Here is a 26,408-nt window from a genome sequence, read left to right as displayed (position 1 = left end):
CCCTACCATCACCCTGTCCAGATCCCTCTGTCAGGCCTCGCTGCCCCCAGGCAGATCGACACCTCCTGCCAACTTGGTGCCATCTGTAAACTTAACTGATGGTGCACTCAGTGCCCTCATCCAGGTTGAACAGGCTGGGCCCCAGTACTGACCCACTGGAGAACCACACTTGTGACCAGCTGCCAGCTGGATGTGACTCCATCCAACACCACTCCTGGGCTCATCTCTCAGCCAGTCCCTCACCCAGCAGAGAGCATACCTGGCTGCTGCTTCTCCTGGAGAATGCTGTGTGAGACAGCGACAAAGGCTTTGCTGAGGTCTAGGTAAACTTTATGGACAGCCTTTCCCTCATCCCCCAGTCACTCGGTCATAGGAGATCAGGTAGGTCAGGCAGGATCTCCCTTTTGGGAAGCCACGCTGGCTGGCCCCGATTCCCCAGCCGTCCCGTGCAGCACAGCGTGCCTGCACCCCGACTGCTCTCTGCCCATCTCTGGCACCGAGGTCAGGCTGACAGGCCTGCGGTTCCCCTGCTCTCCCTGCGGCGCTCCTCGTGGAGCGGTGTCACATCAGCAGCCTGCAGCCGCCTGGGTCCCCCCAGCTGAACAGGACCGCTGGGAAACGGCTCGGCGATCGCTTCCGCCCGCTCGCTCCCTGCGGCGGAGCCCCGCAGCCCCGGGACGTGCGGGAGCCCATCTGGAGCGGCAGGTCGCTCACCGTTTTCTCCTGAGCCGTGGGACTCATTCCGCTCCTCGTCCCCGTCCTCCGGCACCGCCCTCGCTCTCACAGCGCTACAGGAAGCGCCGGCAGCCCCGCCTTCCCTCGCCCTAACGCCGTTCCCCACGGCGCCCAACCGCGGCGCCGCCGCCCTCCGCCCGGCCCCGCCCTCCGCCCGGCCCGCACCACCGCCGGCTGCCACGGGGGGGAACCGCAACCCCGCGCCTCCCGCAGCGCGACGGCGGCGCCGGGACCGGCGATACCGAGCGCGAAAGCGGCGCGGGGTCGCGACGCGGGGTCGCGGCACGGGCGGGGCCAGCGGCGCGGGGCGACGAGGCTGTTCCACCCCCGTGAGGCGGCGCGGTGGGCGCGTCCGGAGCCGCCCGGCCGGGCGGGGCGGGCCCTGTGGCGGGCGGGCAGCGATGGCGGCGGCCGAGGTGGCGCGGCAGGTGAGAGCGGGCCGGGCCGGGCAGGGCCGCGGGCGACGGGCGGTTCGAGTCGGCGGGGGCTTCGGGGCTCCCGTAGGGGTGAGCGGCGGTACCGCGAGGCGCCCGTCCGTACGGCTGCGGACGGCCTTTCCGCGGGGGCGCGGGGTTCCGCAGAGTCCGCGTGCGGAGAGCGTCCGACCGCACGTGTGCGTCTGTGTGTCTGTCTGTGCGTGCGGGCCGGGGGGCCTCGTTCCGTGGAGCTGTGCCCGCCCCGACCGCTGGGAGCCCCGGGGGGCTGCGCTGCGTCCTGTGCCGCACCGCGGTGCGGGGCTGCGGGAGCGGCGTGCGGCGGGGCAGGGCCGTGTGCCGGCATCGCCGGGGAACGCCGCTCCGGGGAGCAGACCCGAACCGCGGCACGGGCGTCAAGGGATGGAACCGAAGGCGATCGGAACGGCGGCTTTCGGAAGCGCTCGCGTGATGCGGTGCGCCTGAGAGCGGGCGGTGCTCGGCCCTTCGGCGGCTGGCTGGATGCGGTCCGTTGCTCCCACTCTCTTTTGCTCTTCCTTTGTGCTCGTCCTCCTGGGCTGTTAGCAGCTGAGCGAGGGAAAGAAATGCGAAGCCTTTACCTGCGTTTGACGTTCGTGCGTTGCGTTTGTTTCACGGAGAGCGTCATCCCATCTGCTGGATAATTGCGAGAGAGAATTCCGGACTCGAACGAGCGAGAATGAATTGGTACGAGCGTTGCTCTACTTTGCGGTTGAATTAGAGCCAAATGCAGTTTGGGGAAGAGGATGCCACAAGGCCGACGTCGGGGGAAGGGATCCCATGCTGTTCTTGTTTAAACGCGATCTGAAAAGCTGTGGTGTGGACAGAGGGCCCGGGGCCTCCCGGCTTCGGGATCTGCTGTTTGCCTCCTGGTGTGGGCAGCTCTGCTGCAGTGCAGGAATTCCCGGCCTGGCTCTCAGCAGAGGCAGCAGCAGCCATGCTGAGCACTGCGGTGGGGCTTTGTGGGCGGCCGTGCCTCAGGCAGGTTTCTCCATCCTGCTCTGTGGGACCCCCCTGGTGCAGGAGGGTCTGGGTGCTGCTCTGGTGGCCGTTCATCCTGAGGGGCTGTAAAGGTTGAGACATCTGCAGTCTGAGCCTTGCGCCCTTTGTGTAAACTGCTGTTTAATGTGCAGTGCTGTTAGGCTTGGGGTAAGGTGTTATAGCATCTCTGCATTTTCTGTGTCGTTCTGGTACTTCTCTGGAGGAGTTGGGTCAGTGGTGTGGAGGAGCCTTCAGAAAAGGTGTGAAAATTCTCCAGAGATGGAGAAATGAGACAATTTCTTCACGAGGCTGACCTTCGGTTTTGCTTTGAGATAGCCCTGCCTGGCAGTGCAACAAGAGCACACGTTGCTCTGTTTGTTCTTTAATCATGCTTTGCTGCTTCCTCAGCAATAGCAGCCTATTCTCCTCGGAGGTCGTCCTGCATGTGTGGGGAAAAACACATTGTTGGGCATCTTGGGGCAGTGCCAGCGCTCACACTGCCTTCCCACTGCCCACCTTTGCCTTTGGTGCACAGGCAGGCCAGCTCAAAGCCAGAGGAGGTGTGAGGGCTCTTGGCCGTCCATCTGACACTCAGTGGGCTGTGGGCAGCAGTGACACCTCCAAATCTGCTTCTAGTACGCAGGCTCTTGCGATGCCCTGGCCTTGCAGGCTTTGGACTGGAGCTGCTACAGCTGCATGTGCCACATGGCTGTGTTTGACATGGTGGCTCAGCTGCTGCAACCGAAAATCGCGTTTTGCAGCACTCATTTCCTGGCCTGAGACAAATGTGAAAGGCGCTGTAACTGCGTGATAAAACCACAGGTGATGAGGAGAGGAGTGCACAGGAAATGACTCGCAGGGTAAATGCCTCCTCCGAGCCGGAGTAGTTTGACTGTTTATTTTTCTTTTCCATCTGGATCGCGCTTATATTTAGGGCTGTGGAGAAGATTTGTTCTTAATGAGAGCCCACACACCCACCCACACTTCCTGGAGAGAGCAGCGTTCAGACTGTCTTCCAGCATGCAGGTTGAGGGCTGTGTGTTACAGATACCCGTGCTGGCTCTCCATCCCCAGGAAGGATGCTGTCTGCAGGCCCTGTCCTCCTGTTTCTCCTTCAGTGGGGCAGTGCACTCCCTTCCTGGGGAGGGAGCAGCCCCACACGTGTTCCAGCACTGCGTTGTTGTTTGGGTGAAAGCTGCTCAGTAAGGTCTGGAGGCATGGTGCTGGTGCTGGGTGAACATCTTGGCAGGAAGAATTGGGCTGATACACAAAATATGGCTGTGGGGAAACAGGTTGCAGGGCTGTAAATATGGTTAATGGCTGAAATCTATTTGGATCTTCACATTTGGGGGAATAAAGCTGCACCAGCAAATTACACAAGGACTGGTGCTTTGACAGCCTGCTGGAGTAATGCAGTCCCTGAAGATGTTTTGCTAGCCTGAAACACTGGTGTAGTTAGCAAAGAAAAACAGCACACTTGTCCCTACAAACAGGTTTATTTACGTTAAAGCAGGGTTTTGAAGGAATAAATTGAGAATTATACCCCTATGAGCAGTTGCCTTATGGCTGTAGTATCTCACGTGAGCTGATGATATGCCTAAACGGCTGGAGGGGAATTTCCTACCTTCAACTCCTGAATAGGTTATTAAGAAAAAAGCTTTTGATCTGGAGAGAGAAACACCTTTCTGGGGGCTGCAGGAGGGGAGCGTGCAGCACGCATAGATCTGCATGGCTGTGGCACTGCTGGCCGTGCAGACTGCCCCCCTTGTGCTTTTTTCAGCAAGGTCTCCTGGTGCTCATGGCCATCCTATGAATCTGAACAGGCTCGGGCTGGCAGCCTGAGGGGGAGGGTACTGCTGTGTTTGGCAGCTCAAAGGCTGCGTTCTGTGTTGCTGTGTGCTGCAGCAGCGAGCTGTGCAGGGGCCGTGTTTGGGCTGATCAGATACCAGATGGAGGTACAGATTTCCTCATTGTCGCTAGCTTGTTTCTGTAATCAAAGCTGTAATGTGAATTGTAATAGGCTCATGTGAGGAGGCACTGTTAATACCTTCCTTTGCCGTGAGGATTATTCTTTGCTTTCAGCATAAGGTGAGACTTGAGTCTCTCAATAATTTCTCAGGAAACAAATGTTTTTGCACCTCTCTTTTGACCATTGTGTTTGAGTATTGAACACTTTGCACAGTTCAATATTTTTCTGACATGGCTACCATCTCGTATAAGGCAGATGGGGTGTTTTATGTGTGCTGTTCGGGTTTGTTTTGGAGAAGGGCACAGAAGTGCACAGGCAGGATTTACAATATATGTACAAATCTGTGCACGGACTGTGTAGTTGGCTGCACTTGGGAGGTCTTCAGGGTATGGAGGGAGAAGTATATTTTGCATGAAAATGACACCAATTGTGTATTTTTCCTTGCATTTCAGGGTGAAGGCTGTCGTACTGTCCCCCTTTCTGGACATGTAGGATTTGACAGTTTGCCTGACCAGCTGGTTAATAAGTCAGTTAATCATGGGTTTTGTTTCAACATCCTGTGTGTGGGTGAGTATTTCCATCTGGGGAAGTTCTGTTGCTGAAAAGGGCCTCTCTGCAGCTGGGTGTAGCTTACAAATAACAGAATTAACAAAGTAGCTTTGATTTTAAACTTCCATCTCTCTGTTCTAAGTAACATGATTTACTGGTGCCCTGGGAAATCCCTGCTGGGGTTATGGAGTATGGCTTTCTACCAAGCAGTGAACCATAGGAATAAAATGCCTAAAATCCCACGCTTTTATTATGATCTTTATTTGCCTGGTATGATTCAATTTCATATTTCTAAAAGCAAATAGGTACTCATGCTGGAGAACTTTGTTCGGAAGACTTGTGTGGTTAGATATTGAATTATTATTATAATCATTTTAACAAAATACCAGTCGTATTCCTCTTAAAGCACTAAAAGCTGTTTGTTTGATTTTTTTCCCCTTCCTTCAGGACATACTTGAATTAAAATAGTGCCTGGCCACACTGTGGCTGGTGATGCAATTGTCTGTGCTGCCATGTGTTACATGTCTCAGCTGGGGTCAGCCCCACAGCCACACAGAGGCTGCCTGTCCTGCTCTGTGAGAGATCTGGCACAGGGTGCCAACCTGGGACAGAGTCCTGTGTGCCTAGGGCAGGGTTAAGTCTGAGATGAGAGGAGTGAAGTGCAGAGAGAGCACTGCTAAATGGAGCTGAGAGGAAGGCTTTCCCTGACAAGTACATTCCCGTGAGATGATAAACTTTGCTGACAAGTAGAGGTCACTGTCAGGCTGAGTCAGTAGGTGGTTTGTACTGTAAGGAAAGAGATGTGAGCTCATGAAACTCTCGTGTCCCAGAGCCTGAAGTTTGACAGTATTTCCTTTTGCACACATGGAGCTGCTGGTTGTTTTTCTACAAGTTATAGGTGCAGCAGCGGACGGCTCCTGTGCTTAAAGGTTCCCCTGGATGTGTGGAAAGCAGTTGAACACCTCTGCTTTCCTCTTTGCAGAGCAGCATTGGAATGCAGTAATTGCTTGTCCCTCTGAATAACAAGGACCTGCCAAGATCAATATGCATTAGCTATTAATGTCAATCTTTCATGAATAGTAGCAACATAGACATGGTTGAGTCTGAAATAAAGAAGAGAGTTTATTACATAGAAAAATGTCATAAACTCCCTTAGAAAAAGATTTGCAAATATTTAGTTGACAAACTCCTACTTTAACATGGCTTAGCAGAACCTCTTTGAAGCTGTGGTAACAAAGTTAAGCTCTTAGAAAGAAAAAAAAAAAAGCTCCCGGAATCCATCTGTCATTTAGACTGTTGGGTCTCACTTGTGCAGGCTGAGTTTGGGGTGAAGAACTGAAAGAACAGAAAACAAATGAGGCTCGAGGCCAACAAAACAGCAAATAAGTGAACTGATGACTGCTGAACGTGACAGAAAGGCACTTTGGTACTCTCCATTTTTCAGCAGTGTGTGGTGTTTGTCAGAGGAAAAATCCATTGACAGCTTTACTCTGTGCCATGCTGGAGCTGAGCCACTGATTCCTCCAGCTCCTGCTGGAGGAGCCAAGGAAAGCTGCAAAAATGGCTCTCAGCAGAGTGTCCAGATTAGAGCAATTTTTAGCTGTTCTCCTGCTGAAAGCTGTCTCCTCTGTCAGACAAGAGCCAAAGATAGAGTAGCCGAGCAAAGCTCTCAGAAGAAGTTAGGGGTTGTGGATGGTTTCTCTGATATTCCTCAGCACAGCCATTTTCTTCCTGAAGCTTCTGTGCTGAAATGTTCGTTTGTTAGTTCAGTACAAAGGCTGGGGAAGTCTTTGATGGCTGAGACTTTCTATGCTGGATGAGATGGTGGAAAGAGACAGGAACAAGAAGCTGAGGTTTTCATTTGGTAAACTTTCTTGGTTTTGGCCAGATCATAGTTGTATTGGACTAGCATCACATTGTAAGCAGGAGTTTCCCCCTTCCTCCCTCCCAGGATTTGCAAGGGATTTGTTCTAAGCAGCCTACTCAGTGCAATGAGAAGCCACTATTTTGCTGTAGAAATTACTTTCTCATTTCCCAGAGGTGTGCTACAACTTTGAGGCCTTTCACAGAGAATGATTCCTGTTTTTCTCCATCTTTCCTTTGCATATTCAGTAGCTCCCAGACTGGACCCAACAGTTTCTGGCTTATTACTTTCCTGCATTCAATTTGTGCTGGAATTACCACCCCAGCCAGACTATTTCACCATGCAGTATGTTCAGCCCCGTGCTGGGTCTCCTGTGCACAGGTTTCCTCATGCCATCTGCTCTCCAGCAGCAGCTCACTGTGGGGTGAGATGGGATCTTGGAGGTTGCCAATGATTGGTTTTGTAGTCAGTAGTGCAACCAGCTGAGTACAGAATTTCTCCAGCTGAGGAGCCACAGGTCTGTGCAGCAGCAGCGCAGCTGGGAGGCCGCAGGGCCCTCTGTAGCTCTTCAGCATCATTTGTGGACCCGTGTTCCTCCCCCTGCTCCTGGCAGCCTGGCTTTGCCTCACCATTCCGCTTGTCAGATGAGAAGAACTATTTTCTGCTCTCCGTGAGAGACAGCCTTATCAGGCTGCGCTGCCTCAGGGCTCGTCCTGACAAACCTGCTACATTGGATTAGCTCCCGTTTCTTCACATGAAAGGGCTGTGCACACACAGACATTTTCTTTAAGATGGCATTATTTGATATCTGGAGCCGTGCCTGTCAATCTGGGGAAGAGCAAGTGTTGCTCTCTCTTGAAAGGACTCTGCAGGGGTTCAAACACTCCATGCTTTTGAACAGCTGAGTGCTCTGAGGGCTCTTCTGTGCTCCTGGAGAGCGGGCTGAGGGTGGCACAATGAGGGCTCTGAAGGTAGAGGGGCAGCAGGCAGCTGTTTGTTGGTTCACCTTACACCTGCTGGGGGAAAGTAGATTGAATCACCAGACTCAAAGAGGACAAAGAGCTTTGGCTTTTGCAGCTGTGGTGTTTAGCTTGCAGGGTGCTTTGGCAGTGGTGCCCCATGTCCAGGGACCCTGAAATTTGCCCCATACTGAAAGGCACAATGCTACTGGGTTTTAGTGGCTGTCAGAGCTTTCTGGCACAGAGTTAACAATAAAGGTCACCATTCCTACCTTGTCTGTCCTCAGCACTTTGCCAGCCCAGAGAGCAGACTGCTGCAAGGTTGCATAATGCTTAAGTACAGTTTTGGAGATCAAATCTAAGCCTGACATCAGGCAATAATCTCTCTGCCAAGGACGTCTCTTGCTTGATTTGCATACACTGCTGCTTTTTCCATGGTAATTCTGCCTCCCTTAATCCCCATTCATCATTTCTGGTTTTTGGAGAAGATTCCAGCGCTGCTGGCTGGAGTGAGTGCAGCCGCCTTGTCCTTTTCATCAGCCCATCTGTTCCATCTGGACTCCCATCCTTCCAAGCAGCACTTGGCAGTGGTTACATCTCCCAGCCAGCAGGGAGCTGCCTCTGTTTCGGGCAGAAACTCCTGGGAGGCTCAGAAATGCTCTGTTCTGTCAGTTTGCCCTTCAGAGTAGCACTGCTCCAGTTGCATTTCACATGGCAGAGCACTTCTTTCAGCCTGATACTGTCTCACATCATGCTCTTAGAGCCAATGCCATGGCTCCTGTGGCTGAGTTGTTCTTGGGCAGCGGGACACACAGTGCAGAGCCTTCTTTGTACACTGCTGGAATGTGCATGCTGACCTGGCTGTGGTGATGGCTGGGAGTTCTGCTTTCTATATATGGAGTTGTAGGTATTTGGGTGGGAAACTGTTGCCTCTGCAGTCATGTCTTAGCAGTTTAGAACTACCCCTTTCAAAAGGAAAACTTCATCATGAATTCAAAGTCACCTTTGCTGACCCTGTGTAATGTGTAGGAGATGGGAGTATAAAGAAGTGCTCTGTCTTCAGCATTTGCCTCCATCTCTTCTGTGCTGCTGCTGAAAACCAGATGTGAAATTGGTTTAAAGCAGGCAATAATTAGGAGGTTGGAGATGTATCTGAATGTGTCTGTCTTGTCCTCAGGTGGATGCTTTGCACCTTAAAAGAGGAAGGAGGCAGAAATAAGGGGCAGTTTTCGGTGTATTTTGCCTACCATTCACAGGGACCTCATGTATTGGCTGCAGAGGGCAGTTCCCAGCCCCACTCTGTCGTGCTGCACCTTTGTCATGCTGTCAGAAGCAATAGGGCTGGGTGTGGGGCTGCTGCCTGTGGGATGGAGTGCAGGGCAGGAGCAGTTCCCTTGTCCTCAGGAGCCCGCTGGGGATCTATGCAGCTGGCTCCCTGCTCCATCCCGCCCGCCCAGGCAGGAACCCTTGGCAGGAGCTCTGGAAATGCTGCCGCCTTCTCAAGCTGTTTAGATGTCTGTCTGTTTTTTTTTTTTTTTACATTGCTGTTTTCCTGGAATCCCTGAGAAAGGCCTGGTGAGGTCATGCAGGCTTTCTCACGTTAACTCTTGAAATCCTTACCCAGACCACAGCAGTGCTCCATGCTTTGTGCACCTACTGGGGGAAAGTGGTACCCTTACATCCCAAATAGGGTGGGACTGTAGCAACTCACGCTGCTGGTGCTGACTCTTCTCCCCCTGGGGTTGCAGACAGGTCAGTGTGAGGAGCCACTGAGTTGTACACCTAGCATGGTGTGGCACTGGCTGCTGGCTGGCTCTCCAGGCACCTTTGCAGCTCGAGGAACCTGTTGGCTTTCTTGCTGCCTTCTTGAAAGAGAACTGATACACAATCCTGGCGGTCAGACAGTGTGCAGTTCCCAGGGCAGTGGAGTTTTGCCCTACCTGTGCTTCAGCCTAGGGCTGGAGAAGTCTCCTTGCGGGCCAACAGAGAGGAATTTGCCTGCTTGCAGGGGTAAGGCACAGGGATTTGGATGGAGGAGGAAGGGGAGGAGCTTCCCCTTATTGAATTGGGCATTTCATGCAACTTTGGATCTGTTGCAGAGCTTGAAGCCTACGGAAACGAGCAGCTCTTTTCTTCTGAGTGGAGCAGGAAAATATTGATGGTTTTGTTAGGATCTAAGGGCTTAGGGAAGGAGGGAAGGCTGCTTCAGTGAGACACAGTTCCCTGGTGGGCCTGGAGCAGCCTACGCAGTGGGTGGGGTTCAGCTGCCTGCTGAAGTTACAGCAAAAGCCAGAAGAGCAGCTCAGAAATCATTGTTTCCCCAAAACAACAGTGGTCTTCCCAGGGCAGCAGGGCAGCCTGCTGATAGGTGTAATGCAAAGGCAGATCCTGCAGACTTGGAGGGCTGGCTCTGTTGTCAGTGTGGCAAGGGAGACCGCCCTGTGGAATGAACACATGGAGGTTTGTTTTGTTCTCCCTGGGATGTATCTAAAACAAATTTAAGACTGGTCTCTCAGATTTGTCTGTTCACACCAGATAAGGAAACAGCTCTCTGTTGATAGATGGAATCCAAAGAACAGTTCTGTGCTGCAGAGCTTTTGGAAGCGGATTTTTGAGTGTAAGTTGCACAGCCCCTAGGTGTATGGAAATGAGATATAAGAGAACATGCCCCTCCCCAGGCTAGATGGCTGTCCCCCAACTCAGTATATTGTGGGTACAAGAAACCAACTGCACAGCTTGCTGTAGGATAGGAGCCGACTCAGTGTTTCTGTACTGAAGCAAGCTATTTTAGTGGCTGCTAATTACAGAAATACTAACCTGGAGCATCTATTTTAAGAAGAGGCAATGGGCCCCATTTCTCCCTTCCTCTCCTTGCCTAGTGATGAAAGCAGCATCTTCTGTAGTGCATTATGGGTATCTGCAGCATTTGAATGATGCTTTCCTCCTTGCCTTTTCAACTCTTTCTTTTCATCTCTCTTTTCTTATGATATTAATGGCCATTAGACTGTGAAATGTAATTTGCCCAGAATACAGACCTCCCATTGTTCATGCCTTTCTGCTTGCCAGACGGTCCCTTTGGAGCATGAGATCTGCTTTCATCTGCTACAGTTTCACCCCTGTTAGTGTTTGAATTAACAGGGTTTACTGAAAGGGCAAGCCATGTTAATATTCAACAAAACATTTTCTCTCTCTTTTTCTCCAATAGGGGAAACTGGCCTTGGTAAGTCCACTCTCATGGACACACTTTTCAACACCAAATTTGAAGGTGACCCAGCATCTCACTCACAGCCTGGGGTCCAGCTGAAATCCAGTACCTATGACCTGCAAGAGAGCAACGTCAACCTCAAACTGACTATTGTAAGCACAGTGGGCTTTGGGGATCAAATCAACAAAGAGGACAGGTAAGTGAAGAGGTAGAGAGGCTGTAGCATGACCCAGTTCACTCATACAGGCTTTCCTTTTGTGTCCTAGTTGGGCCAGACTCTGCTCTCCTCTTTCCTTACAAGTTGCCCATGTCATTTTTTCGGGATGGGACAGGGAGAAAAAAGGAGAGAGGCTGTGGTGTGCCATCACTGCTGCAGCTATCAGAGCAGCTTTTGTTACGCAGTCAGAACAATATCTGGCCTGCTGGTAGCCTTCTGCCCAAATTCATCTGGTGGGGATTGCTGAAATGCTGCAGGGCATTTCTGTGCTCTTTGCCTTGTGCTGTCCTGAATGCAAACTTGCAACCAAACATCTAGTGTGGTCTAATCAATTGGTTTAATGGCCACTTCTGGTAGGGCTCTTCCATCTCGCCGGTGGAAACATGATGAGTAATCTGTCCCAGCAGGGCCAGAGCACAGTGGTGAAGGAATGTGTAATTCCACCAGGTCCTCTCTAATGTGCATCTTCACAGAGGCATTTTGATGGGGTTTGCTTTATTGTGGGTCTATTGGATTTTCATTTTAGTTTTGTTTAAGATGCGCTGATGTCCTTTGCATTGCAAGTCTGACAGGCTCTGTATTTCAGATGGACTTGGAAAGCAAGTTGCAGGGTTTTTCTGCCTTTAGAGCACCAGGCAGAGGTAGTAGTGAATGGAGATGCATCTTCTACCTGTAGGAACTGGGACTGTGAGAGCAGCAAGCCATTCGTTCCCTGGGTGCAAGCAAGAGTTACACACTGCTGCCAATGAGTCTGCATTACCCTTCCTTTTAAAAGCATCTCTTCCTCTTGCATTTTGAAGTATGAGGCCACTTTCTCTGGAGGAGATTAGTCTGTAGTAACCCACAGCCTCTGTAGCCCCTGTCAGTAGTGTTTCTTCTCTCTGCCAGCACTATTTTTGTCAAACAGGCTGACAGAGTCTGATGTAAGACCACATCTTCTTGTCAGTGGTGCAACATTTATATTTCTTATGAGTGAGGAGGAGGGGAGATTCAGAGAATTGGTCCTGGGAAGTGAACAGGGAAGCAGCAGCTTATTTTTAAAAACCTAGAAACGGAGTAGAGGTGGTTTACCTCTGTGAGATGTAAAAATCTTTTTCCTTTCATCAAAGCTACAAGCCCATTGTTGAGTTCATTGATGCTCAGTTTGAAGCCTACTTGCAAGAAGAACTGAAAATAAAGAGAGTCTTGCATAATTACCATGACACCCGGATCCACGCTTGCTTGTACTTCATTGCTCCGACAGGCCACTCGCTGAAATCCTTGGACCTGGTAACAATGAAGAAGCTTGACAGCAAGGTAGGCAATTTTAACTGTTACTGTGCAGGTCATCTTGCACACAATGGAAATGCTGCTACTTTTCCAGGGCACGTCTCCCCTTGCATACCCCTTATGCTATGGTTGAGTTGGCAGATGCATCCTTTAGACTTACTTAGTGCTTTTAAGTTGTTGTAAGTTGTACTACAGACTTTGAAGAACTACCTGGAGCATACCTTAGGACTTACCTCTCTGTTTCTCTCTAGGTCAACATCATTCCTATCATTGCCAAATCTGATGCCATTTCCAAAAGTGAGCTGACCAAGTTTAAAATCAAAATCACAAGCGAACTGGTCAGTAATGGGGTTCAGATCTACCAGTTCCCAACAGATGATGAATCAGTGGCGGAGATAAATGGAACAATGAATGTAAGTGAGTCAATGCTTCCTGCTCTCTCAGAACACCTGTCACTGTACAGGTGGTGGCCTATGTTGGAATGTTTCTTAAATCCACTTTCCCTTTTATTTTGTCCTGAGAACAGAGAGGATCGCGTTTTTATAGTGTCATCCTATGCTAGCAGAGTTTTGAGGAAGGCTACTGCCATTCTGGCAGGCTTTTCTAGTCAGAAAGCAGATGGAGTTTAACCCCTTCCTTGTCTTAATGCATAAGTGTTGAGGTTCGTGCAGGGAATTGGACAGATGGTGAAGTCTGGCCATGCTGGCATGGCCAGTCCTGTGTTGTGAATAATCAGATGAGTATTATCTGTCTGCTGCGATGAGCAGACTGTCTACAGTCTCTGTTCTATGCTCTGCATTTCTCACACCAAACAGCTTTGCTATCCTTGATAGGAGTTTCATCTGAAGTCTTGCCCTCTGCAGGTGTCTCCTGCCGTTGGTGGCTGTCCTTGCAGTGGAGCCCCTTCACCTCCTTCACCTTACCAGCTCTGCTACTCCTGTGCACAGAGTTGCTGTTTTGTTGTTGATATGCTGTTTTTTAGCTGGGTTCTTGGTCTGGTTTTGCCTTGCAGCTCTGGTGAAAGATGTAGAAATTGGGCAGGAGGAGTGGGCAGGTTAGAGCAATGCCTTCATTTGAGGCACAACTAACTGCTGATATTAGAGAGATGTAATCCAGTCATAAAAGACAGTTTGGGCCAGGGTGGCCCAGTGGCCTCTCTCTTTTCCAAATGTCTGCTTTTGGTCACTCTCAGAGTAGCAAGAGAAAACGTATATGATGCTGTTGTAGGCATTCTGGGTTGTATCAACTGACACACAGAGAGATCAGCTCTTTAAATCCTCCGTTAAACAGATGCAAATCATGATTACCAGGTGCTACAATTGGAAAGATTAATGCAGTGGAAGGGCAACATAGGACTATAACAGTAAAGAGACCAGCATGGATAAAATGGTATTTCAAAGGGAAAGTAAGGGTGCTCACCCACCTGTGAAAATCTGGGCTTGCAGGAAGGACTCCACAGTGGAGGGATCTCCAACCAGAGATCCTTTCTCAGTGGCAGTCAGCCCTTAAATGGGGTCTAAGAGGGGTGCAGCCAGGCTCCACCTTCCTGTCACACAGCTGAATTCCCTTCTCCTGTGCTCCCAGGGCTGACCCAGTCCTTTCCTCAGGTGATCAATCAGTGGTTCTGGCTGTGACCGTACACCAGGTTTCTGGGGACAAGGCAGGCTAGAATCTGAATGAATTCAAGGCTCTTTTGCAGACCTGTAAAACTTGTATCTAGATATTAATTTCCCAGAAAACAAATCTACTCATGCTCCAGGTCAGGAGATGTGTTTGCGGAGGGACTGAGACCAGTAAAAGAGCTAGAATGGGATGTGTGAGGTCTGTAACTTAAACTGCCAGTTTTAATCATGCTTGAAATTGAACAGGAAACTTCAGTTTCTGTCAGTTGCCCTCACTTATGTGTTTGTGCTTCCCTACAGAAAGCTTCATTGTCTTAGATCAACGTCTTTGAAAGGTTATAAATGCTCAAGTTGGGCTTCTTGCTGACCAGCAAACATTCCAGATCAGCTACCTCTTCTTTTTTTTTTTTTTTAATTACAGGGAAAAGTGAGACTGGTTTTTTCATTCCTTAATGTTTTGCTTATGACCTGCTTTGATTATCTTTACCATGACAAGTAAAATTAGGTTTTAAAATATGCAAACTCATTACTTAATGTGCAATCTAGGTTATTATACTGATGCATAAGGAATTCCTTTCAGAGTATTTTGCATTCAGAGTTGACTTGCTAAACAAAGAGGATACAGCCTGATGTGACAGAAATCAATGAATTGAAGATATAAAATCTGTGCCGTCATGATCAGAAGATGTATTTAGCAGGAACAAAGGTGTCAAGTGCAGTATTTAGATACTAGTTGGATTAAACAAATCTTCAGAACAAGATGCCTGATTTTGCTTGAAATCAGTTTGGTCTTTTTGAGAATCCCACTGTGTGTATGTTTACAAGAGGTGTAGAGAGCACTTGAAAATACTCTCCACAATTCTTTGGATCTCCTCCCATCCAGGTTTTATTCTTAAATCATAATACAAAAAAATGATCTCTGCTATTCTTTCAGCTCCCAGCTGGCTTTTCCGTTTTGAATGAATTAATTTAATTACTGCAGAATATATTCTCCCTACACCTGGTAGGGTGACATGGTAGGAACTGGAACTTACTTTTGGAAAAAGGAAATCACCAGCACTTTCTCCCTAGCAAAAACAGCAGCCAAACTGTTAGTACTGATGGTGAACCCGTTAGAGAATAGGCCTAGCTCTGTGCTGACATGCATCCTTCCATGTGCTGACATGTCAACACGATTCTAAAAGTAACTGTGTGAAGGGTGTCTCGAGATGCTGTGGTGCTCAGGGCCTCCTCACAACCCAGAATGGCCTCTCCAGACTGACCACTAAGCCCCATTTGTACTGTTGTATCCCTCATGAGAGAGGTGTGAGGCCAGGGAATAAAAGGTGAAGAGCCCATCTTTGAGAGTGCTTGCAGGCAGCTTTGCTATTTGACTGTATGAGCCACACTCTGAAAGTGGAAAACACCCTGAAATCTTTTTCTTGTCCTGTTACTCACTTCTACATGATTTCAGACAACCTGTGAAATTAAAACTTCTCTACTTATTTCTGTAAACAATCTAGGGTCACTGATCTTCCATACCATTGGCAACCTGAGGCACTTTTAATTGCCCAGAACCAAGCACAGTTTAAAGCTAGCTAACAAATGTCTCTGCACAGAACTCAGCAGAAGGGTTGAGTGTGGCGCTGGCAGCTTTATTTTTAAGTACTGAAACCTTGCAGTTGACTTCTCTGCAGCTTGGCGGAAGGCTGTATAGTTCCCAGGAGCAAGTGGAGGTGGGGAGAGACCTCACTTATTGCACAACAGATAAATGCAGCAAAGATAGCAGAGATGGGGTTTTCTTGCCTGTGTGAGTTTGGGGAATGAGGGGTGTGCTCTGCTGAGGTGTTGGGAGCAGTTTTATTCCAACCTGGCTGAATTTGTACTGGGAAAGTCTCTTAACAGAATGCAAGAAGAACCTTCTTTATGTAGAAGTGACTATTCTGTGTTTCTAGGTCACAACAAGCAAATTCCTCTTGTTTGTAGCTAAGCTACAACTATCCCTTATGGAGTGTGTCCTGGCTTAAAGAGAGTAGCTAGACACAGTCGAGTTAGTAGTACCAGCTGTGCTCTGCTGTCTTCAGGGTCCCTTCTTGTGGTTATGATCCCTGGATTCGGTCTCCTTTATTCTCTTCCTCTACAGCCATCAGTATCATAAAGACTTTACAAGCCATCAACGTGCCTTTGGATTTTTCAGAACCTGAGAAAAGACGTAGTTTTGATAAAGGAGCAGTGAGGGAGCATGATAAAGGAGCATGTGCCCAGCACATGCTACGGGCAGCACCAGCTGGTATCAGTACTGGGTAGGCTCAGCTCAGTGCAGCCCAGTGAATGCAGGGTCCTTCCCAGCTCAGCCAGCAGCAGACCTCAGAGCATGCACAGTGGAATGCAGAAGCTGATAAAGTGCAGGGACGAAGCAAGCAGGGAGAAAACCTGTTAATCTGGGTAGAAGGAGAGACTTCAGTCTCCTGATCAGATAGAGCAAGTTATCTTGTGTTCTGGTGTGAGCTGAGGGAGTGGGAGGGGGATAAAAAACGAGGGCTTGTTTATTGCTTCTGTGCTTGTGCAGATGTTCTCCTCAGCCACGGCAAGCCCCAGGACAGCACCGCAGGCAGAGCCACACAGCGTGTTGTTCGAGCTGTCACTCTGATGCTAGTTTTGCACTGGCTCATCTCACCTGAGACCCTGTGGCTGGGAGGATCAGCCAGGTAGAGGACATAGAGTGGTAGCACTAACAAGGTTTCCAAAAAGGACCCTCCCTTCTCCCCCTTGTCTTGGGCTAGTGGCCAGTGATTAGACTCCCCGAGTTTAGCGTGTGTGTAATGAGTGTCTTGCATAGTGACTGTGCTAATCTCTGTGTGCTATCCAGTCAACCAGAGCTGAGAGGGACTAACAAAGGTTGCATTAAATGTGTTCCAGGCCCACTTGCCGTTTGCAGTGATTGGGAGCACGGAGGAGTTGAAAATAGGAAACAAAATGATGAAAGCTCGTCAGTACCCTTGGGGCACAGTGCAGGGTGAGTCAAGACATGAAAATTTCATGGCATGAATGGTGACATTCCCACCAGGAGGCAGTGGATTCACTCTTGTAAGAGAAGCAAGGATCTGCTGGACTTCAGTTTCTCTTGGAGGTTATCCTTTTGTCCTTGTAATAATAAATCCTTGTGTCAGGACAATAGCAGCAGTGTCCTCTATTCAGAAGGGCTGTTAAATCTATTGGAGGGGTAGCCCAATGGGGAATGTGAGAAGAGACCTTTGTTTCTACCCCTTTCTTACCTTTAACATCTTACAGTGGAGAATGAAGCTCACTGTGATTTTGTGAAGCTGCGGGAGATGCTGATCCGTGTGAACATGGAAGACCTTCGTGAACAGACCCACACACGGCACTACGAGCTGTACCGGAGATGTAAGCTGGAAGAGATGGGTTTCAAGGACACTGATCCAGACAGCAAGCCCTTCAGGTGGGACCCCTGCAGTAGGAAGGAGAACTTGAGGGAGGAAGCATCGTTGGATGCACTGAGTGTTTGTGTGTGTGTGTGTGTCCTCGAGAGAGCATATAAAGAACCAATGTGGCAAGAAAACCTGCCAGGTCAGATAAATCTAGACTTCAGGAAAGGTGTCAGCTGAATGATAGAAGGTGAAAGCGCAGAGAGCATTTGCAGGACTGACTGGAATGGCAGATGTAACAATGTCAGTGCTGCAGGGACACTGAGGTCTCCATCTGAACAAGTGTTTGCTGCCAGCTGGTCTCTCTGAACTGCCCAACGTTCAACATATAGGGAAAGTACAATAGCTTACATACCTCAGAAATTATTGGATAAAGCTGACTTTGAGCATGCATGGGTGGGTGGTAGGAAAGCAGTATTCATGGTGAAAGCCTGATTTGAGAGACTTGGGGAAAGTAGAGTTTGTCCTCAGTTGTATCACAAGGCTTTTCTTTCTCTTTAGCTTACAAGAAACTTATGAGGCCAAAAGAAATGAGTTTCTGGGGGAACTGCAAAAAAAGGAAGAGGCAATGAGGCAAATGTTTGTCCAGAGGGTCAAGGAAAAAGAAGCAGAGCTGAAGGAAGCTGAAAAAGAGGTGAGCACTACAGTATTTGTCTCTTTGTGGTGATGCATGATATACTTCCAAGTAGGCAGCTGCTGCCACACACACCTCCTGCAGTGTGGTTTAGGACTTTATTAAAAACTAACAAACAAACAAACAAACAACAAAAAAAAAACAACTAAAGTTTAACTTGGAACCTTAAGGTATTTGTCCTGTAGGACAAAGCTAGATTGCAGAGATTGCCTGTACAGCTTACTGTGCTAGCTTACTTTGATTCTGACTGACAGCTTTGGCATGCCAAAATTCAAGGAGAGAATGTATGTAAGCTTGTTATATAAAAATTATACCCATACAACTTTCTTAGTGTTGGGGAGGGGCATGAAAACCCACTAATGCATTTTAAAAGAAATAAGGCCAACAACTTTAGTAAGAAAATGAAGTGGATTGATTATTTATTTATTTGTGATTATACTCTCCCAGTCCTCTATTGTTAGTCTGTGCACTGGCTCCTCACTAGAATAGTGCTTGTTGTGCAGGATGCTTTGGAAGAAGACTCTTCCTGCCCTTTGTCTATGCATTGTCAGGTCAGGGTGCAAGAAACGATGTAAAGTCCAACAGAGATTTGTGGGCTGAGATCTTATGAGAATCCTCTGCCTTTCTTCTACGAACAGAGAATCTGGTTGTGTTCATCTCTCTCTTTTCTCTCTAGCTCCATGAAAAGTTTGATCGTCTGAAGAAGTTACATCAGGATGAAAAAAAGAAGCTGGAGGATAAGAAGAAATCTTTGGATGATGAAGTTAATGCATTTAAACAAAGGAAGACAGCAGCTGAATTGCTCCAATCTCAGGCTCAGCAGGCTGGAGGATCACAAACTCTTAAGAGAGATAAGGAAAGAAAAAAGTAAGTTGTTAACCTGACAGTATTTGCTGCTCTTTTAATATTTTCTGGGTATTCATATCTCTTTCCCAACCTAGCCAGTCCTTATCAAGGGAAGGTTTGCAGACAGCTATAATCCCCAGTAAGTAGCTGAATGCATTTTAGCTCTATGTGTCATCCTCAGGAGCAGTAAGCACAGTACCAGACTCCCTTACTGGTTACTGACAGCATGGAAGAGGATGAACTTGGTTCAGTTTGCTGGGATTCCCTGCCCTTCCTTTGGTCTGTTAGTGTCTCTGATTAAGCAGAAGGTTAAGGTGTGGTTAGCTATCCCAGAGAGGAGTCCTATTTCAGGGTCTTGATTAGATTTAGAAAAAGCTTCAGAAATTGTTCAGGGAACTAGAGTATTCAATTCAATAGTAACAATAGTATTGAATTCTTGGATCTGCAAAATGTAAGTCTCTGAAAGCGTTAGTCTCTACAGCCTTATACCAAAATTTGACCTCCCAGAAACAGTGAGAGATAATGCACAGGTTTAGAAGGGTTCCCCATGCAAGGGAATGGTGTGACAGGATCTGCAGCCCCTTGTCAGTGTCTCATGCTCTGGAATATCAGCAGTGCCTTAATGTTCTGTAGTTCCTCAGTAGTAACCCAGCTGTGCAGCTGAAACTGTTTTCCTGATTTACCTAGCAATGAGAAGTGGTGCATAATCTGAAACGGAGGGCTGTGCCACCTTAGCATGTGTACAAGGAGCAGTTGCAGATAGACGAGTGTCTGTTTTTTATACTATTGTCGTATAATCCCCTCTCTGCACATCCGTGAAGCAAATCCATAGTAAATCCTGCCTGTACAAGGCAGTTTTAGTACATGGGGAACTGCTATTAATATAAAGAATATGGCACATGCCCAGATAGCTGAGAGGACTGCTTGTCAGGAAAAATAACCCTTAACCGTTATACTTGGAATCAAGCGAGACAGGAGAGGAAAGACCCAATAACCAGAATCAGATCCTGTTTTAGTCATTTTAGTTTTGAGCTGGAACTGCTACAGTGTCAACATTCTTTTGCAATGAGCAATTAGTGCTCCTGCCCTTTTCTCACTTGTCTGTTCCTTTTTCCAGTGCGTATTTTGATTTGCCTTTCTGAATTACCTTCAGGGGTTTTTAATGTGTTTTCGTACTGAGGAGCCTGAGACTAACTGGGGCCAGACTTTTCTCCCCAGCCTTTTTGAGGAGTACAGAGCTGTGTTTCTTTCATGGTTACAGCTCTCAGATGTCTGCATGCTGAGGACTGCAGACTTCTGAGCAGAGATTAGTCCAGGTCAGGAATGCCAAGAAGGGAGATGACATGCCCTGTACTATGAGCACTTAGTAGCTGTGGTCCAAGTCACATACTTGTTCCTAGAAGCAGTTCTGATCTCAGAAACACTCCTGACATGAAACATACTCCTATGAAAATGCACTGGTACCATCCTTGTTGATTAATTCTGGGGCAGGGTGAACTCTGTGCAAGTGGTAGATCAGTGCTTGTTTCAGGCTTGGGAAGAAATTAGGTTGTCTCTCCCTCCTCCCGGAAAACAACAGTGTTAAAAATGGCAGAGCTTTCTTTACTCTAACCTCTCCAGTTGCCCTTAACGATTCATTTTGGTGTTCAGATTATAAATCTCTATAACAATCCATGAATTTCACAAGGCGGTAGCTTAACTGTGTCTTGTTCGATAGTGGCTGGCAGTACACTAGTCTTTTTCTTTCACAGATTACTCTTTTTGACCAAAGCTCAGTAGTTTGCGCTAATCATGGCTTGGTTTCTTTTTATTATTTTTACATCATCATCATCGTCATTATTAGCTCTTACATGTATGCTGTTTTACAGTTAACTGCTGTTTGGCTGCATGGTGCATGAGGCACGTTGTCCTGGTAAGCGTCATTAACATATATAGACCTCACAGTGGGATCAGTTACAGTTCCTGAAAAAGCAGACCCTATGCAACTCCAGAAGCCTCTAAGTGTTATCATCTCTGTCTTATTCTGCTTTCACCCTTACTGTATGGGTTTTTCACTCTGTCTCTGTATACAGTTGTAGAACAAGGATGCCATGAAGCATGTCTTCAAAAATTTTGCAAAGTAAAATGCAGATGGAATCAATATTTGGACGTTAAATGTGGAAAAATATCCTTAAAAATATTTCCAGCAGTTAGCTGGCTCTATTTTTCTGACTCCCTCAGAAATAAATGAGATTCTTTAATCACGTAGGCCATGCTGGTACTATGGCAACAATTGCTATGGAGATGTGATGATGGAGCCCAGCTAGCCTGAAAATCTCTTTCCTTTCTTCTCCTTCCTTTGCTCCCACCCCTTCAAGTCACAGGGCTAGCTTGGTTACAGTGCAGGATAAAAAACTAGTTTCTATTTCCTCCACTCCCAACAGATGGTAAAGTCTGCCCAAACTAGAGTTTTCATTTATCCTAAAGCACCAGAGAAAGTGTGTGTGAGTATTGTCGATTGACTATGGTTGATTTTCCAAAATCATGAGAGATGCAGAGTGTTCAGCAAATAAGGGAAAGCTGTGAATATAGACTAAGACACTTTATGACATTTTCAATGGTCCAGCGGGCTGCCCCGTGGATGGATATTCACTTGTAGCAGACGCATGTCTGGGAGTCATGCCAAGTGTGTACGGTTTGGGTAAGGCTAGTGGAAGGAGAGGGCTGTGCTCAAGCTGTGGCCAGAAAGCCTGCCAGAGCGCTTTGCCTCTGATTAAGGCCAGCATCCGAGTCTCTGGTGAGTTTTGCCAGGACACAGAGGGTTCCCACTGAAGCAGAGCTCTGTCAGCAGTGTCCCACTGCGAGTCTGTCCAGAGTGTCTTTGTCTTCACATTAGTAGGGATATGAAATGGCTAGGTAGTCATTGGCAGGCTTGTCGAACAGAGTAGGGTGTCTGAAGGGATTTACAAACATAGCCATCAATAAGCATCTGCAGTGGGAAGTGTCAACAGCTACTGTAAAGTGAAGGCTAATTTAAACAAAGATGTCTAAGAAATGCACCTGCCTGGCAGGAAAGCATCATTACGGTTATTAGCTAAACTGCTAATGACAGTGGGTTACTTACAGCTGTGCTGAGTGTTTTTAAATGAGCCTTTTTAATTTGCTGTTGATTCTCTGGTGAGAGGAAAGGGAAAGCTTTTAAGGGAATGTCTTGCTTCTTGACAGAGCAACAGTATTTATTACCCAGTATGAGGACAACAGCATCCCCAGCCTGAGCGCAGGTTTCCCTGAGATGGGTGGAACAGCAGCATTTAACTATAAAGCATCCTGACAGCTCAGCCTCTAGGCCAGCTTTCCCTGCACACAAACCTAGGATTTACGTTTCTATCAGACAGAATCCTAACTACCTTATGGTCTGCCCTTAAGTAGGGAATAGCTGATTACCCAATTCCAATACCTCTCCACCAAGAGAAGTGGAAAAGCAAGTACATGTTATGCTGTCAGTGAGAGGTGTTTGAGTTTAATTTCAATGGGGCATTCCACTAACAGAAGAGCTTCAGAAGGGTCCTGCACTGCAGTCATCTTGAGCAGTCTGGTAGAATGAATGCCTCTGCTGCCAGCAGTAACTGTAATACAATGAAAAGACCAATTCTGTGCTTTTCAGGGTCTGAATGTGGACAAATAAGCTCAGAGAACAACAGGATTCATTCTGGTGCTGAGTATGAAGGCACGGCTAAAGTGCAGTTGAGGGTGAACATTACTGATTTCTGTTGGGATTGGATTGCTTTTGGCAGTCCGTGTAACTGTACACTGTTGTGTGTTAGGCTTTGAATCAAATAAAGTTCTTTGTTTCCACTGTACAAACGCAGACAGTGCCTTTTTCAATGGGCATTTGTCCTTGTTAAATTAAATATGTATACATGGTACTTTTTCAGAATTCAGAATAATACTCTCAATATTGATCCATAAAGTATTGCAGGGCCCCAGTGTTTTGCAAGGATATAAATAAGTCACAGTTGAGGAGTTCTGTAGCTTGCAAAAACTGTGAAAGGATTGTTTTAGAGAAGAAATGTGGTTCATCCCACTGCTGAGAGTGTGTGTGTCTGCATAAAGCATGTTTTGTAGTCCAATTAAACTTTATTAACACATAGCAATATTTCCTGTTTGTGTGTGTGTGTGTTAGGAAGCATATTTATGTTTTTTGTTGTTGTTGGTTTTTTTTTTTTTTTTTCATTAATCCATAAAACCATTAATCTGCCTTTTTCTTTCATTTTCAGTTCGGGTTTCCTGTAGAACCTTTCCCTTCGCACCAGAAGCGAATGCCCCCACATTCGGTTAACACGCAGCCATGCCATTGTGCCTGTTTGCTCACCTTTACTCATTGCTCCCTTACTGTGCTCACTGTTCTAAGCGACAGTCCGCACCCTTGGCTGTTCTGGGTTACACTTGTTTCTGTGAAGAACTCAGCAACAGCCTCTGTGGATCTGGCGAGAGATGCTTGTGGCTGATAACTCCCCCTCTGGTCAATAGCAGCTGCCAGGCGCTTGTAGCATCACCACTTCTCAGTTATGCAGCTTTTTGTCTCTCCCCTGCGTTTTGTGTGAGGCTGCATGATGACAGCAGCTGCTCAGCCGCGTGCTTTTCGTGCTACCAGGGGTCGACTGTAAAGGCAACCCGGCACGGTGGTCTCCAGAGATTGGCTGCCCTCTCACCTTTTTAGTTTGCAGTAGCTAACCTGTCATTGCCCTGCTGCGCTGTCACGTGCAAATCAAATCATTTGAAAGGACTTTTTGCCAAACTTAACGTCCTCACAGCCGTGAGGACCTGAATCCGAACCTCAGTTCCCAAGCCTGGGGGATTTTTCAGACTTGGATCCATGGTTTGCAACTAAGTGTTCTCTGAATGCTGCAGGGGTCACGAAGGATCTCCTGCCTTGTCTCCTTCTCAGTGTGCTGGGCTGGATGCACATCCTGGATCCAATCTCAGGGAAAGCTGGTCACCTTGCTGTACATACCAGTGCCTGTGAAGAAAGATGATGATGTTTCTTTGCCTTTCTTCTCAGTGATTCCAAAAATTTCTCGGTTTAATGCAAAAAGTATCACCTTTTTTTTTTTTTTTACATCTGTTTAGAAGAGTACAGATGTTGGCAAGTTGCTTCTTATATTTTCTATTCAGCAAAAGCCTTGTTCTAATGCAAGATTTGCACTAAAAGAGAAGGTGTTTGCTCTTTGGGGCCAGGAGTTCACCCAGTGGCCAAGTGCAGCTGCAGTTTGCCTGCAGATGTCTTTTCTGTGTATTTCTGGATGAGTTGTTTGTTTGTTTTTTAAATAAAGCCTTCATCAGACAGTGAATTCTGGTTAACATTTACTTCTTTTGTTTTGTTTTTTTTTTTTGTTTTCTTTGCCCTTCTTTTACAGTAACCCATGGCTCTGTACTGAGTAATTATCCCTGAATACAATGGGCTGGAATGGACCTTCATTTACTTGTTAAATCACAGGGTCTAATAAAACGTGACAGCATTTCAGCTGTGACCTTTCCATGGTGTTACTCTTGCTCTCTGCTATACTCTTGTTGTGAACTTGTTTTACTATGTACTGGTGGTTATTGCTTTATTAAATAATGTAAAATGAGTCCTAACGAGTTTGGGACACTGTAGCTTTAATTTCTCTCTCTTTTGTTTTTTATCCATACAGTTAATAGCCTCCCCCTTTCTCTCAGTCCCTCTCTAACCAGAAAACATAAAAATGAGTTCTGTGAGATGAGAGTTATTTTTGCTGGCAAAATAACAATGCGGTTTAAGTGTATTTATTTGGTGACGTTAAGATGACACCACCACCTTAGTTTGATTATCAAATAGTCAAAAGATTAAAAAGTTTTCTTCATACTTGGGGCCGTTTTCATGACATCATTCATCTTTTATTATTTTTATTTCTGGATAATGCTATGTAAAGACTGGCATTAATAGGCGTTTCCAGTTCAGAGTTGCTAGTTGTGACCCTGATCCTCCAGTTGCATTGTGTGCAGGCAGGGGGAATCCATGTGTCCTGAAACATCAGGGTGCTGCTGGCAAACAGTTCCAACAAAACCCTTCAAACCCAAAGGTTTTTGAAAGACAAGCACGTGTCAGAGCTAGCCAGGATAGATAATGCAAGCCACTGCTGAGGATTTTTGTAGGAAGGTGTTAGTTTAGGATGGTGCTAAAACCTCACAGGCTTCATTTTGTGTTAGCAGGCTGGCTGCTCATGCTAACAGGCTGCAGCCTGGCCTTTCCTTTGGGGCAATCAAGGCAGCTAGAACTCTTGACTGCAATGTGTTGTCTCAGTTTTGCTATGAATACAGTTTTATTTCCTGTACAACTCTTGTGTTTGTTTGGTGTTTTTTTCTTCTTTTAAAGCAAGTTAAAATAATTTGATTGGTTTGCTTCATTATTGAATTCCCCCTTCCAAAACCAGTCAGTGGTTTCAAGATTGTCCTTTAAAAGAAGCATTTAACGCAGGTTTTTTTCTTTAACCCATACTGCAAGTCACTGGTTGTTCTTCCTGACCATTTGCCTTATTAGAATGCAATTAAAAGTATTTTAAAAGAAAAAAAGTGTTTTACTTGTGTGATTTCCATGAAGGTGCCATGAGATACGTAACCTCACAGAAGGAGGTTCCACCTCTCCTGTCAGCTGTTTTCATGTTGCATCTCTTTTCTCTGCTTTTTGAATGTCTTTCTCTTTTTTGCTAATCTTCTGTTGTTTTTTTTTTCTCTTTTTTCCCCTTTCTCTCTCTATAGCTTTTTTTAATCTGTCTTCGCCAGCTGCACGGGGTCTGAGGGAGAAGATTGCCACTTCTAGAAGAGGTTAGGGGTCCTCTGGCTGGGGCGGGGGGGACAAATTTCAGTGTTAGTGTCGGGGTAAGAAGCTCTGTACTGACTTGCATGGTATCTAAACGAGGTGTCCTGTGATCTGTGTGACAGGATCGCGGGGGGCTGGTGGGTTACCCGCGGGTTTGGAGAACACAAATGTGATGTTTGGACTAATGATGTAGCTAATACATTTTCGAATATTGTTAGGAGCATTTTTTTTTTTTTTTCTTCCTAATTACGTCTTTAATAATATAAATGTTGCGGGCTTCCACGGGGCTTGGAGCTGGGGGGTATTTTCAGTACGCTGTCGTTGGGTCGGTTTGGGGAACTGTGCAAATCTAAAGGAATTAGAAACACGGTGCGACGTGAGGCGTTGGCAGCCACAAAGTATTTAATTTTAACAGAGAAATAAAGTCAGAGCTGTGTGTTTTCACCGGTGTCCGTGCCCTTTCTGACCCAGCAGCCGGTGCGGTTATCCTACGGCACTGCTGTGCCCACCTCGAATAGCAACTACGGCGGCCCGCGCTGCGCTGCGCTCTGCCACCGCGCGGGGTGAGATGCCCGCTGCCTGAGGTGAGCCAGGCGCGGCGCTGCCGCACGGCGCGGTCGCTTCCCGCCAGGCGGCCGTTCCGTAGGCGCTGCGCACTCTGCGTAGCCGCGCGGGGCGCTGCGCGCTTCCCGCCGACGAGCGGCGCCCTTCCGCCGCGAGGAGGGCTCTACGCTCTCGCGCCGTCTCGCGATGTTTCGCGCGGCCACGTGACGCAGAGGCCACCGGTGCGCTCCGCGAGAGCGGGGCCGGGGTTCGGTGTGGAGAAAGGAGGGGCGGGGAGGAGGCGCGCTCCCGCGGGGCCGG

General features: G+C 47.6%; 1 protein-coding gene across 4 annotated transcripts; it reads left to right on the top strand.

The window, feature by feature from the left end:
• Window positions 1–1,050: 1,050 nt before the first annotated feature.
• SEPTIN6 (septin 6) lies at window positions 1,051–25,988 on the top strand. 4 transcript variants are annotated; one of them, XM_031602727.2, is made up of 11 exons: window positions 1,051–1,163; window positions 4,590–4,704; window positions 10,715–10,910; window positions 12,041–12,227; window positions 12,452–12,613; window positions 16,721–16,817; window positions 17,093–17,261; window positions 17,749–17,881; window positions 18,558–18,748; window positions 20,596–20,639; window positions 22,984–24,057. In XM_031602727.2, the coding sequence occupies exons 1-10, from the start codon at window positions 1,137–1,139 to the stop codon at window positions 20,597–20,599; spliced, it is 1,281 nt and encodes a 426-aa protein (XP_031458587.1). In that variant the 5' UTR covers window positions 1,051–1,136; the 3' UTR covers window positions 20,600–20,639; window positions 22,984–24,057. The 4 variants fall into 4 exon arrangements, with proteins under 4 accessions (XP_031458587.1, XP_031458586.1, XP_031458585.1 ...); XM_031602726.2 differs by lacking the exons at window positions 20,596–20,639; window positions 22,984–24,057 and adding an exon at window positions 25,484–25,988; XM_031602725.2 differs by lacking the exon at window positions 20,596–20,639.
• The last annotated feature ends 420 nt before the right edge of the window (window positions 25,989–26,408 follow it).

The sequence above is a fragment of the Phasianus colchicus genome, chromosome 14 (assembly GCF_987193195.1).
Source record: "Phasianus colchicus chromosome 14, bPhaCol1.hap1.1, whole genome shotgun sequence".
NCBI classification, from domain to species: Eukaryota; Metazoa; Chordata; class Aves; order Galliformes; family Phasianidae; genus Phasianus; species Phasianus colchicus.
Note: the sequence above shows the minus strand (reverse complement) of the source record. Positions and strands in the feature narration are given on the sequence as shown.